Source organism: Carcharhinus amblyrhynchos, unplaced genomic scaffold (assembly GCF_965287045.1).
Source record: "Carcharhinus amblyrhynchos unplaced genomic scaffold, sCarAmb.v2.hapA scaffold_554, whole genome shotgun sequence".
Taxonomy (NCBI): Eukaryota; Metazoa; Chordata; class Chondrichthyes; order Carcharhiniformes; family Carcharhinidae; genus Carcharhinus; species Carcharhinus amblyrhynchos.
The window spans coordinates 62501-77302 of NW_027650294.1; the positions used below are offsets into that span (position 1 = coordinate 62501).

The 14802-nt window shown below is 52.8% G+C and overlaps 1 protein-coding gene across 1 annotated transcript in view; it reads right to left on the bottom strand.

Annotated features, from left to right (window-relative positions):
• LOC145339592 (uncharacterized) overlaps positions 1 to 14802 on the bottom strand; it is a 48096-nt gene that overhangs the window by 37 nt on the left and 33257 nt on the right. The window contains exon 4 of the mRNA XM_080184088.1: positions 1 to 242. This exon is cut by the window's left edge and continues 37 nt beyond it. Within this exon, the coding sequence (XP_080040214.1) occupies positions 1 to 242 (242 nt within the window). The remainder of the gene's footprint in view (positions 243 to 14802) is intronic.

The window sequence follows — 14802 nt, forward strand, 5'->3', positions numbered from 1 at the left end:
TCTTTCAGCTTGCTTTCCTTCGAAGCATTCTCAAATCGGAGCTGGTAATCGCTGCAGAGGTTGTGAATTACCTTCCGCAATTCCTGCTCCAACTCTTGAACATATGAGGATGTTTCCTCCTCAGTCACTGTCAGCTGTTTCTTAAAATCATTCTTCAGCTCAGTGACTTTCTTCTCCAGAAGATCGTGCATTGCTCGTGGACTGGTCTTCAAGAGTTGTGTAGTATCCTGTGTATCTCGCTTCTGAAATACAAAACAGAGTCAGTTACAGAGTGAAGGCCACCCTACACTGTCCCCCATCAAACACTCCCAGGACAGGTACAGCACGGGGTTAGATACAGAGTAAAGCTCCCTCTACACTGTCCCCACATCAAACACTCCCAGGACAGGTACAGCACGGGGTTAGATACAGAGTAAAGCTCCCTCTACACTGTCCCCCATCAAACACTCCCAGGACAGGTACAGCACTGGGTTAGATACAGAGTAAAGCTCCCTCTACACTGTCCCACATCAAACACTCCCAGGACAGGGACAGCACGGGGTTAGATACAGAGTAAAGCTCCCTCTACACTGTCGCCCCATCAAACACTCCCAGGACAGGTGCAGCACGGGGTTAGATACAGAGTAAAGCTCCCTCTACACTGTCCACCCATCAAACACTCCCAGGACAGGTACAGCACGGGGTTAGATACAGAGTAAAGCTCCCTCTACACTGTCCCCCCATCAAACACTCCCAGGACAGGTACAGCACGGGGTTAGATACAGAGTAAAGCTCCCTCTACACTGTCCCCCATCAATCACTCCCTGGACAGGTGCAGCGCTGGGTTCGATCCAGAGTAAAGATCCCTCTACACTGGCCCCCATCAAACACTCCCAGGACAGGTACAGCACGGGGTTAGATACAGAGTAAAGCTCCCTCTACACTATCCCCCCATCAAACACTCCCAGGACAGGTACAGCACGGGGTTAGTTACAGAGTAAAGCTCCCTCTGCACTGTCCCCATCAAACACTCCCAGGACAGGGACCGCACGGGGTTAGATACAGAGTAAAGCTCCCTCGACACTGTCCCCCATCAAACACTCCCAGGACAGGTACAGCACAGGGTTAGATACAGAGTAAAGCTCCCTCTACACTGTCCCCACATCAAACACTCCCAGGACAGGTACAGCACGGGGTTAGATACAGGGTAAAGCTCCCTCTACACTGTCCGCCATCAAACACTCCCAGGACAGGTACAGCACGGGGTTAGATACAGAGTAAAGCTCCCTCTACACTGTCCCCATCAAACACTCCCAGGACAGGTACAGCACGGGGTTAGATACAGAGTAAAGCTCCCTCTACACTATCCCCCCATCAAACACTCCCAGGACAGGTACAGCACGGGGTTAGTTACAGAGTAAAGCTCCCTCTGCACTGTCCCCATCAAACACTCCCAGGACAGGGACCGCACGGGGTTAGATACAGAGTAAAGCTCCCTCGACACTGTCCCCCATCAAACACTCCCAGGACAGGTACAGCACAGGGTTAGATAAAGAGTAAAGCTCCCTCTACACTGTCCCCACATCAAACACTCCCAGGACAGGTACAGCACGGGGTTAGATACAGGGTAAAGCTCCCTCTACACTGTCCGCCATCAAACACTCCCAGGACAGGTACAGCACGGGGTTAGATACAGAGTAAAGCTCCCTCTACACTGTCCCCATCAAACACTCCCAGGACAGGTACAGCACGGGATTAGATACAGAGCAAAGCTCCCTCTACACTGTCCCCCATCAAACACTCCCAGGACAGGTACAGCACAGGGTTAGATACAGAGTAAAGCTCCCTCTACACTGTCCCCATCAAACACTCCCAGGACAGGTACAGCACGGGGTTAGATACAGAGTAAAGCACCATCTACACTGTCCCCCATCAAACACTCCCAGGACAGATACAGCACGGGGTTAGATACAGAGTAAAGCTCCCTCTACACTGTCCACCCATCAAACACTCCCAGGACAGGTACAGCACGGGGTTAGATACAGAGTAAATCTCCCTCTACACTGTCTCCCCATCAAACACTCCCAGGACAGGTACAGCACAGGGTTAGATACAGAGTAAAGCTCCCTCTTCACTGTCCCCCATCAAACACTCCCAGGACAGGTACAGCACGGGGTTAGATACAGAGTAAAGCTCCCTCTACACTGTCCCCATCAAACACTCCCAGGACAGGGACCGCACGGGGTTAGATACAGAGTAAAGCTCCCTCGACACTGTCCCCCATCAAACACTCCCAGGACAGGTACAGCACAGGGTTAGATACAGAGTAAAGCTCCCTCTACACTGTCCCCACATCAAACACTCCCAGGACAGGTACAGCATGGGGTTAGATACAGGGTAAAGCTCCCTCTACACTGTCCGCCATCAAACACTCCCAGGACAGGTGCAGCACGGGGTTAGATACAGAGTAAAGCACCCTCTACACTATCCCCCCATCAAACACTCCCAGGACAGGTACAGCACGGGGTTAGATACAGAGTAAAGCTCCCTCTACACTGTCCCCCATCAATCACTCCCAGGACAGGTGCAGCACTGGGTTCGATCCAGAGTAAAGATCCCTCTACACTGTCCCCCCATCAAACACTCCCAGGACAGGTACAGCATGGGGTGAGATACAGGGTAAAGCTCCCTCTACACTGTCCGCCATCAAACACTCCCAGGACAGGTACAGCACGGGGTTAGATACAGAGTAAAGCTCCCTCTACACTGTCCCCCATCAAACACTCCCAGGACAGGTACAGCACGGGGTTAGATACAGGGTAAAGCTCCCTCTACACTGTCCGCCATCAAACACTCCCAGGACAGGTACAGCACGGGGTTAGATACAGAGTAAAGCTCCCTCTACACTGTCCCCCCATCAAACACTCCCAGGACAGGTACAGCACAGGGTTGATACAGAGTAAAGCTCCCTCTACACTGTCCCCCCATCAAACAGTCCCAGGACAGGTACAGCACGGGGTTAGATACAGAGTAAAGCTCCCTCTACACTGTCCCCCCATCAAACACTCCCAGGACAGGTACAGCACAGGGTTGATACAGAGTAAAGCTCCCTCTACACTGTCCCCCCATCAAACACTCCCAGGACAGGTACAGCATGGGGTGAGATACAGGGTAAAGCTCCCTCTACACTGTCCGCCATCAAACACTCCCAGGACAGGTACAGCACGGGGTTAGATACAGAGTAAAGCTCCCTCTACACTGTCCCCCATCAAACACTCCCAGGACAGGTACAGCACGGGGTTAGATACAGGGTAAAGCTCCCTCTACACTGTCCGCCATCAAACACTCCCAGGACAGGTACAGCACGGGGTTAGATACAGAGTAAAGCTCCCTCTACACTGTCCACCCATCAAACACTCCCAGGACAGGTACAGCACGGGGTTAGATACAGAGTAAAGCTCCCTCTACACTGTCCCCCCATCAAACACTCCCAGGACAGGTACAGCACAGGGTTAGATACAGAGTAAAGCTCCCTCTACACTGTCCCCATCAAACACTCCCAGGACAGGTACAGCACGGGGTTAGATACAGAGTAAAGCTCCCTCTACACTGTCCCCCCATCAAACACTCCCAGGACAGGTACAGCACGGGGTGAGATACAGAGTAAAGCTCCCTCTACACTGTCCCCCCATCAAACACTCCCAGGACAGGTACAGCACGGGGTTAGATACAGAGTAAAGCTCCCTCTACACTGTCCCCCATCAAACACTCCCAGGACAGGTACAGCACGTGGTTAGATACAGGGTAAAGCACCCTCTACACTGTCCCCATTAAACACTCCCAGGACAGGTACAGCACGGGGTTAGATACAGAGTAAAGCTCCCTCTACACTGTCCCCCCATCAAACACTCCCAGGAGAGGTACAGCACAGGGTTAGATACAGAGTAAAGCTCCCTCTACACTGTCCCCCCATCAAACACTCCCAGGACAGGTACAGCACAGGGTTAGATACAGAGTAAAGCTCCCTCTACACTGTCCCCCCATCAAACACTCCCAGGACAGGTACAGCACAGGGTTTGATACAGAGTAAAGCTCCCTCCACACTGTCCCCATCAAACACTCCCAGGACAGGTACAGCACGGGGTTAGATACAGAGTAAAGCTCCCTCTACACTGTCCACCCATCAAACACTCCCAGGACAGGTACAGCACGGGGTTAGATACAGAGTAAAGCTCCCTCTACACTGTCCCCCCATCAAACACTCCCAGGACAGGTACAGCACGAGGTTAGATACAGAGTAAAGCTCCCTCTACACTGTCCCCCATCAATCACTCCCTGGACAGGTGCAGTGCTGGGTTCGATCAAGAGTAAAGATCCCTCTACACTGGCCCCCATCAAACACTCCCAGGACAGGTACAGCACGGGGTTACATACAGAGTAAAGCTCCCTCTACACTATCCCCCCATCAAACACTCCCAGGACAGGTACAGCACGGGGTTAGTTACAGAGTAAAGCTCCCTCTGCACTGTCCCCATCAAACACTCCCAGGACAGGGACCGCACGGGGTTAGATACAGAGTAAAGCTCCCTCGACACTGTCCCCCATCAAACACTCCCAGGACAGGTACAGCACGGGGTTAGATACAGAGTAAAGCTCCCTCTACACTGTCCCCCATCAAACACTCCCAGGACAGGTACAGCACGGGGTTAGGTACAGGGTAAAGCTCCCTCTACACTGTCCGCCATCAAACACTCCCAGGACAGGTACAGCACGGGGTTAGATACAGAGTAAAGCTCCCTCTACACTGTCCCCATCAAACACTCCCAGGACAGGTACAGCACGGGATTAGATACAGAGCAAAGCTCCCTCTACACTGTCCCCCATCAAACACTCCCAGGACAGGTACAGCACGGGGTTAGATACAGAGTAAAGCTCCCTCTACACTGTCCACCCATCAAACACTCCCAGGACAGGTACAGCACGGGGTTAGATACAGAGTAAAGCTCCCTCTACACTGTCCCCCCATCAAACACTCCCAGGACAGGTACAGCACAGAGTTAGATACAGGGTAAAGCACCCTCTACACTATCCCCCCATCAAACACTCCCAGGACAGGTACAGCACGGGGTTAGATACAGAGTAAAGCTCCCTCTACACTTTCCCCATCAATCACTCCCAGGACAGGTGCAGCACTGGGTTCGATCCAGAGTAAAGATCCCTCTACACTGTCCCCCCATCAAACACTCCCAGGACAGGTACAGCATGGGGTGAGATACGGGGTAAAGCTCCCTCTACACTGTCCGCCATCAAACACTCCCAGGACAGGTACAGCACGGGGTTAGATACAGAGTAAAGCTCCCTCTACACTGTCCCCCCATCAAACACTCCCAGGACAGGTACAGCACGGGGTGAGATACAGAGTAAAGCTCCCTCTACACTGTCCCCCCATCAAACACTCCCAGGACAGGTACAGCACGGGGTTAGATACAGAGTAAAGCTCCCTCTACACTGTCCCCCATCAAACACTCCCAGGACAGGTACAGCACGTGGTTAGATACAGGGTAAAGCACCCTCTACACTGTCCCCATTAAACACTCCCAGGACAGGTACAGCACGGGGTTAGATACAGAGTAAAGCTCCCTCTACACTGTCCCCCCATCAAACACTCCCAGGAGAGGTACAGCACAGGGTTAGATACAGAGTAAAGCTCCCTCTACACTGTCCCCCCATCAAACACTCCCAGGACAGGTACAGCACAGGGTTAGATACAGAGTAAAGCTCCCTCTACACTGTCCCCCCATCAAACACTCCCAGGACAGGTACAGCACAGGGTTTGATACAGAGTAAAGCTCCCTCCACACTGTCCCCATCAAACACTCCCAGGACAGGTACAGCACGGGGTTAGATACAGAGTAAAGCTCCCTCTCCACTGTCCACCCATCAAACACTCCCAGGACAGGTACAGCACGGGGTTAGATACAGAGTAAAGCTCCCTCTACACTGTCCCCCCATCAAACACTCCCAGGACAGGTACAGCACGAGGTTAGATACAGAGTAAAGCTCCCTCTACACTGTCCCCCATCAATCACTCTCTGGACAGGTGCAGTGATGGGTTCGATCAAGAGTAAAGATCCCTCTACACTGGCCCCCATCAAACACTCCCAGGACAGGTACAGCACGGGGTTACATACAGAGTAAAGCTCCCTCTACACTATCCCCCCATCAAACACTCCCAGGACAGGTACAGCACGGGGTTAGTTACAGAGTAAAGCTCCCTCTGCACTGTCCCCATCAAACACTCCCAGGACAGGGACCGCACGGGGTTAGATACAGAGTAAAGCTCCCTCGACACTGTCCCCCATCAAACACTCCCAGGACAGGTACAGCACAGGGTTAGATACAGAGTAAAGCTCCCTCTACACTGTCCCCACATCAAACACTCCCAGGACAGGTACAGCATGGGGTTAGATACAGGGTAAAGCTCCCTCTACACTGTCCGCCATCAAACACTCCCAGGACAGGTACAGCACGGGGTTAGATACAGAGTAAAGCTCCCTCTACACTGTCCCCATCAAACACTCCCAGGACAGGTACAGCACGGGATTAGATACAGAGCAAAGCTCCCTCTACACTGTCCCCCATCAAACACTCCCAGGACAGGTACAGCACGGGGTTAGATACAGAGTAAAGCTCCCTCTACACTGTCCACCCATCAAACACTCCCAGGACAGGTACAGCACGGGGTTAGATACAGAGTAAAGCTCCCTCTACACTGTCCCCCCATCAAACACTCCCAGGACAGGTACAGCACAGAGTTAGATACAGGGTAAAGCTCCCTCTACACTGTCCCCCCATCAAACACTCCCAGGACAGGTACAGCACGGGGTGAGATACAGGGTAAAGGTCCCTCTACACTGTCCCCCATCAAACACTCCCAGGACAGGTACAGCACGGGGTTAGATACAGAGTAAAGCTCCCTCTACACTGTCCACCCATCAAACACTCCTGGGACAGGTACAGCACGGGGTTAGATACAGAGTAAAGCTCCCTCTACACTGTCCCCCCATCAAACACTCCCAGGACAGGTACAGCACGGGGTTAGATACAGAGTAAAGCTCCCTCTACACTGTCCACCCATTAAACACTCCCAGGACAGGTACAGCACGGGGTTAGATACAGAGTAAAGCACCCTCTACACTGTCCCCATTAAACACTCCCAAGACAGGTACAGCACGGGGTTAGATACAGAGTAAAGCTCCCTCTACACTGTCCCCGCATCAAACACTCCCAGGAGAGGTACAGCACAGGGTTAGATACAGAGTAAAGCTCCCTCTACACTGTCCCCCCATCAAACACTCCCAGGACAGGTACAGCATGGGGTTAGATAGAGGGTAAAGCTCCCTCTACACTATCCGCCATCAAACACTCCCAGGACAGGTACAGCACGGGGTTAGATACAGAGTAAAGCTCCCTCTACACTGTCCCCATCAAACACTCCCAGGACAGGTACAGCACGGGGTTAGATACAGAGTAAAGCTCCCTCTACACTGTCTCCCCATCAAACACTCCCAGGACAGGTACAGCACAGGGTTAGATACAGAGTAAAGCTCCCTCTACACTGTCCCCCCATCAAACTCTCCCAGGACAGGTAATGCACGGGGTGAGATACAGAGTAAAGCTCCCTCTTCACTGTCCCCCATCAAACACTCCCAGGACAAGTACAGCACGGGGTTAGATACAGAGTAAAGCTCCCTCTACACTGTCCCCATCAAACACTCCCAGGACAGGGACCGCACGGGGTTAGATACAGAGTAAAGCTCCCTCGACACTGTCCCCCATCAAACACTCCCAGGACAGGTACAGCACAGGGTTAGATACAGAGTAAAGCTCCCTCTACACTGTCCCCACATCAAACACTCCCAGGACAGGTACAGCATGGGGTTAGATACAGGGTAAAGCTCCCTCTACACTGTCCGCCATCAAACACTCCCAGGACAGGTACAGCACGGGGTTAGATACAGAGTAAAGCTCCCTCTACACTGTCCCCCATCAAACACTCCCAGGACAGGTACAGCACGGGGTTAGATACAGGGTAAAGCTCCCTCTACACTGTCCGCCATCAAACACTCCCAGGACAGGTACAGCACGGGGTTAGATACAGAGTAAAGCTCCCTCTACACCGTCCCCCCATCAAACACTCCCAGGACAGGTACAGCACGGGGTTAGATACAGAGTAAAGCTCCCTCTACACTGTCCCCCATCAAACACTCCCAGGACAGGTACAGCACGTGGTTAGATACAGGTAAAGCACCCTCTACACTGTCCCCATTAAACACTCCCAGGACAGGTACAGCACAGGGTTAGATACAGAGTAAAGCTCCCTCTACACTGTCCCACATCAAACACTCCCAGGACAGGTGCAGCACGGGGTTAGATACAGAGTAAAGCTCCCTCTACACTATCCCCCCATCAAACACTCCCAGGACAGGTACAGCACGGGGTTAGATACAGAATAAAGCTCCCTCTACACTGTCCCCCATCAATCACTCCCAGGACAGGTGCAGCGCTGGGTTCGATCCAGAGTAAAGATCCCTCTACACTGTCCCCCCATCAAACACTCCCAGGACAGGTACAGCATGGGGTTAGATACAGGGTAAAGCTCCCTCTACACTGTCCGCCATCAAACACTCCCAGGACAGGTACAGCACGGGGTTAGATACAGAGTAAAGCTCCCTCTACACTGTCCCCCATCAAACACTCCCTGGATAGGTGCAGCGCTGGGTTTGATCCAGAGTAAAGATCCCTCTACACTGGCCCCCATCAAACACTCCCAGGACAGGTACAGCACAGGGTTAGAAACAGAGTAAAGCTCCCTCTACACTGTCCCCACATCAAACACTCCCAGGACAGGTACAGCACGGGGTTAGATACAGAGCAAAGCTCCCTCTACACTGTCCCCATCAAACACTCCCAGGACAGGTTCTGCACAGGGTTAGATACAGAGTAAAGCTCCCTCTACACTGTCCCCCCATCAAACACTCCCAGGACAGGTACAGCACGGGGTTAGATACAGAGTAAAGCTCCCTCTACACTGTCCCCCATCAAACACTCCCAGGACAGGTACAGCACGTGGTTAGATACAGGGTGAAGCACCCTCTACACTGTCCCCATTAAACACTCCCAAGACAGGTACAGCACGGGGTTAGATACAGAGTAAAGCTCCCTCTACACTGTCCCTGCATGAAACACTCCCAGGAGAGGTACAGCACAGGGTTAGATACAGAGTAAAGCTCCCTCTACACTGTCCCCCCATCAAACACTCCCAGGACAGGTACAGCACGTGGTTAGATACAGGTTAAAGCACCCTCTACACTGTCCCCATTAAACACTCCCAAGACAGGTACAGCACGGGGTTAGATACAGAGTAAAGCTCCCTCTACACTGTCCCCATCAAACACTCCCAGGACAGGTACAGCACGGGATTAGATACAGAGCAAAGCTCCCTCTACACTGTCCCCCATCAAACACTCCCAGGACAGGTGCAGCACTGGGTTCGATCCAGAGTAAAGATCCCTCTACACTGTCCCCCCATCAAACACTCCCAGGACAGGTACAGCATGGGGTGAGATACAGGGTAAAGCTCCCTCTACACTGTCCGCCATCAAACACTCCCAGGACAGGTACAGCACGGGGTTAGATACAGAGTAAAGCTCCCTCTACACTGTCCCCCATCAAACACTCCCAGGACAGGTACAGCACGGGGTTAGATACAGGGTAAAGCTCCCTCTACACTGTCCGCCATCAAACACTCCCAGGACAGGTACAGCACGGGGTTAGATACAGAGTAAAGCTCCCTCTACACTGTCCCCCCATCAAACACTCCCAGGACAGGTACAGCACAGGGTTGATACAGAGTAAAGCTCCCTCTACACTGTCCCCCCATCAAACACTCCCAGGACAGGTACAGCATGGGGTGAGATACAGGGTAAAGCTCCCTCTACACTGTCCGCCATCAAACACTCCCAGGACAGGTACAGCACGGGGTTAGATACAGAGTAAAGCTCCCTCTACACTGTCCCCCATCAAACACTCCCAGGACAGGTACAGCACGGGGTTAGATACAGGGTAAAGCTCCCTCTACACTGTCCGCCATCAAACACTCCCAGGACAGGTACAGCACCGGGTTAGATACAGAGTAAAGCTCCCTCTACACTGTCCCCCCATCAAACACTCCCAGGACAGGTACAGCACAGGGTTAGATACAGAATAAAGCTCCCTCTACACTGTCCACCCATCAAACACTCCCAGGACAGGTACAGCACGGGGTTAGATACAGAGTAAAGCTCCCTCTACACTGTCCCCCCATCAAACACTCCCAGGACAGGTACAGCACAGGGTTAGATACAGAGTAAAGCTCCCTCTACACTGTCCCCATCAAACACTCCCAGGACAGGTACAGCACGGGGTTAGATACAGAGTAAAGCTCCCTCTACACTGTCCCCCCATCAAACACTCCCAGGACAGGTACAGCACGGGGTGAGATACAGAGTAAAGCTCCCTCTACACTGTCCCCCCATCAAACACTCCCAGGACAGGTACAGCACGGGGTTAGATACAGAGTAAAGCTCCCTCTACACTGTCCCCCATCAAACACTCCCAGGACAGGTACAGCACGTGGTTAGATACAGGGTAAAGCACCCTCTACACTGTCCCCATTAAACACTCCCAGGACAGGTACAGCACGGGGTTAGATACAGAGTAAAGCTCCCTCTACACTGTCCCCCCATCAAACACTCCCAGGAGAGGTACAGCACAGGGTTAGATACAGAGTAAAGCTCCCTCTACACTGTCCCCCCATCAAACACTCCCAGGACAGGTACAGCACAGGGTTAGATACAGAGTAAAGCTCCCTCTACACTGTCCCCCCATCAAACACTCCCAGGACAGGTACAGCACAGGGTTTGATACAGAGTAAAGCTCCCTCCACACTGTCCCCATCAAACACTCCCAGGACAGGTACAGCACGGGGTTAGATACAGAGTAAAGCTCCCTCTACACTGTCCACCCATCAAACACTCCCAGGACAGGTACAGCACGGGGTTAGATACAGAGTAAAGCTCCCTCTACACTGTCCCCCCATCAAACACTCCCAGGACAGGTACAGCACGAGGTTAGATACAGAGTAAAGCTCCCTCTACACTGTCCCCCATCAATCACTCCCTGGACAGGTGCAGTGCTGGGTTCGATCAAGAGTAAAGATCCCTCTACACTGGCCCCCATCAAACACTCCCAGGACAGGTACAGCACGGGGATACATACAGAGTAAAGCTCCCTCTACACTATCCCCCCATCAAACACTCCCAGGACAGGTACAGCACGGGGTTAGTTACAGAGTAAAGCTCCCTCTGCACTGTCCCCATCAAACACTCCCAGGACAGGGACCGCACGGGGTTAGATACAGAGTAAAGCTCCCTCGACACTGTCCCCCATCAAACACTCCCAGGACAGGTACAGCACGGGGTTAGATACAGAGTAAAGCTCCCTCTACACTGTCCCCCATCAAACACTCCCAGGACAGGTACAGCACGGGGTTAGGTACAGGGTATAGCTCCCTCTACACTGTCCGCCATCAAACACTCCCAGGACAGGTACAGCACGGGGTTAGATACAGAGTAAAGCTCCCTCTACACTGTCCCCATCAAACACTCCCAGGACAGGTACAGCACGGGATTAGATACAGAGCAAAGCTCCCTCTACACTGTCCCCCATCAAACACTCCCAGGACAGGTACAGCACGGGGTTAGATACAGAGTAAAGCTCCCTCTACACTGTCCACCCATCAAACACTCCCAGGACAGGTACAGCACGGGGTTAGATACAGAGTAAAGCTCCCTCTACACTGTCCCCCCATCAAACACTCCCAGGACAGGTACAGCACAGAGTTAGATACAGGGTAAAGCACCCTCTACACTATCCCCCCATCAAACACTCCCAGGACAGGTACAGCACGGGGTTAGATACAGAGTAAAGCTCCCTCTACACTGTCCCCCATCAATCACTCCCAGGACAGGTGCAGCACTGGGTTCGATCCAGAGTAAAGATCCCTCTACACTGTCCCCCCATCAAACACTCCCAGGACAGGTACAGCATGGGGTGAGATACGGGGTAAAGCTCCCTCTACACTGTCCGCCATCAAACACTCCCAGGACAGGTACAGCACGGGGTTAGATACAGAGTAAAGCTCCCTCTACACTGTCCCCCCATCAAACACTCCCAGGACAGGTACAGCACGGGGTGAGATACAGAGTAAAGCTCCCTCTACACTGTCCCCCCATCAAACACTCCCAGGACAGGTACAGCACGGGGTTAGATACAGAGTAAAGCTCCCTCTACACTGTCCCCCATCAAACACTCCCAGGACAGGTACAGCACGTGGTTAGATACAGGGTAAAGCACCCTCTACACTGTCCCCATTAAACACTCCCAGGACAGGTACAGCACGGGGTTAGATACAGCGTAAAGCTCCCTCTACACTGTCCCCCCATCAAACACTCCCAGGAGAGGTACAGCACAGGGTTAGATACAGAGTAAAGCTCCCTCTACACTGTCCCCCCATCAAACACTCCCAGGACAGGTACAGCACAGGGTTAGATACAGAGTAAAGCTCCCTCTACACTGTCCCCCCATCAAACACTCCCAGGACAGGTACAGCACAGGGTTTGATACAGAGTAAAGCTCCCTCCACACTGTCCCCATCAAACACTCCCAGGACAGGTACAGCACGGGGTTAGATACAGAGTAAAGCTCCCTCTCCACTGTCCACCCATCAAACACTCCCAGGACAGGTACAGCACGGGGTTAGATACAGAGTAAAGCTCCCTCTACACTGTCCCCCCATCAAACACTCCCAGGACAGGTACAGCACGAGGTTAGATACAGAGTAAAGCTCCCTCTACACTGTCCCCCATCAATCACTCTCTGGACAGGTGCAGTGATGGGTTCGATCAAGAGTAAAGATCCCTCTACACTGGCCCCCATCAAACACTCCCAGGACAGGTACAGCACGGGGTTACATACAGAGTAAAGCTCCCTCTACACTATCCCCCCATCAAACACTCCCAGGACAGGTACAGCACGGGGTTAGTTACAGAGTAAAGCTCCCTCTGCACTGTCCCCATCAAACACTCCCAGGACAGGGACCGCACGGGGTTAGATACAGAGTAAAGCTCCCTCGACACTGTCCCCCATCAAACACTCCCAGGACAGGTACAGCACAGGGTTAGATACAGAGTAAAGCTCCCTCTACACTGTCCCCACATCAAACACTCCCAGGACAGGTACAGCATGGGGTTAGATACAGGGTAAAGCTCCCTCTACACTGTCCGCCATCAAACACTCCCAGGACAGGTACAGCACGGGGTTAGATACAGAGTAAAGCTCCCTCTACACTGTCCCCCATCAAACACTCCCAGGACAGGTACAGCACGGGGTTAGATACAGGGTAAAGCTCCCTCTACACTGTCCGCCATCAAACACTCCCAGGACAGGTACAGCACGGGGTTAGATACAGAGTAAAGCTCCCTCTACACTGTCCCCATCAAACACTCCCAGGACAGGTACAGCACGGGATTAGATACAGAGCAAAGCTCCCTCTACACTGTCCCCCATCAAACACTCCCAGGACAGGTACAGCACGGGGTTAGATACAGAGTAAAGCTCCCTCTACACTGTCCACCCATCAAACACTCCCAGGACAGGTACAGCACGGGGTTAGATACAGAGTAAAGCTCCCTCTACACTGTCCCCCCATCAAACACTCCCAGGACAGGTACAGCACAGAGTTAGATACAGGGTAAAGCTCCCTCTACACTGTCCCCCCATCAAACACTCCCAGGACAGGTACAGCACGGGGTGAGATACAGGGTAAAGGTCCCTCTACACTGTCCCCCATCAAACACTCCCAGGACAGGTACAGCACGGGGTTAGATACAGAGTAAAGCTCCCTCTACACTGTCCACCCATCAAACACTCCTGGGACAGGTACAGCACGGGGTTAGATACAGAGTAAAGCTCCCTCTACACTGTCCCCCCATCAAACACTCCCAGGACAGGTACAGCACGGGGTTAGATACAGAGTAAAGCTCCCTCTACACTGTCCACCCATCAAACACTCCCAGGACAGGTACAGCACGGGGTTAGATACAGAGTAAAGCACCCTCTACACTGTCCCCATTAAACACTCCCAAGACAGGTACAGCACGGGGTTAGATACAGAGTAAAGCTCCCTCTACACTGTCCCCGCATCAAACACTCCCAGGAGAGGTACAGCACAGGGTTAGATACAGAGTAAAGCTCCCTCTACACTGTCCCCCCATCAAACACTCCCAGGACAGGTACAGCATGGGGTTAGATAGAGGGTAAAGCTCCCTCTACACTATCCGCCATCAAACACTCCCAGGACAGGTACAGCACGGGGTTAGATACAGAGTAAAGCTCCCTCTACACTGTCCCCATCAAACACTCCCAGGACAGGTACAGCACGGGGTGAGATACAGAGTAAAGCTCCCTCTACACTGTCCCCATCAAACACTCCCAGGACAGGGAACGCACGGGGTTAGATACAGAGTCAAGCTCCCTCGACACTGTCCCCCATCAAACACTCCCAGGACAGGTACAGCACAGGGTTAGATACAGAGTAAAGCTCCCTCTACACTGTCCCCACATCAAACACTCCCAGGACAGGTACAGCATGGGGTTAGATACAGGGTAAAGCTCCCTCTACACTGTCCGCCATCAAACACTCCCAGGACAGGTACAGCACGG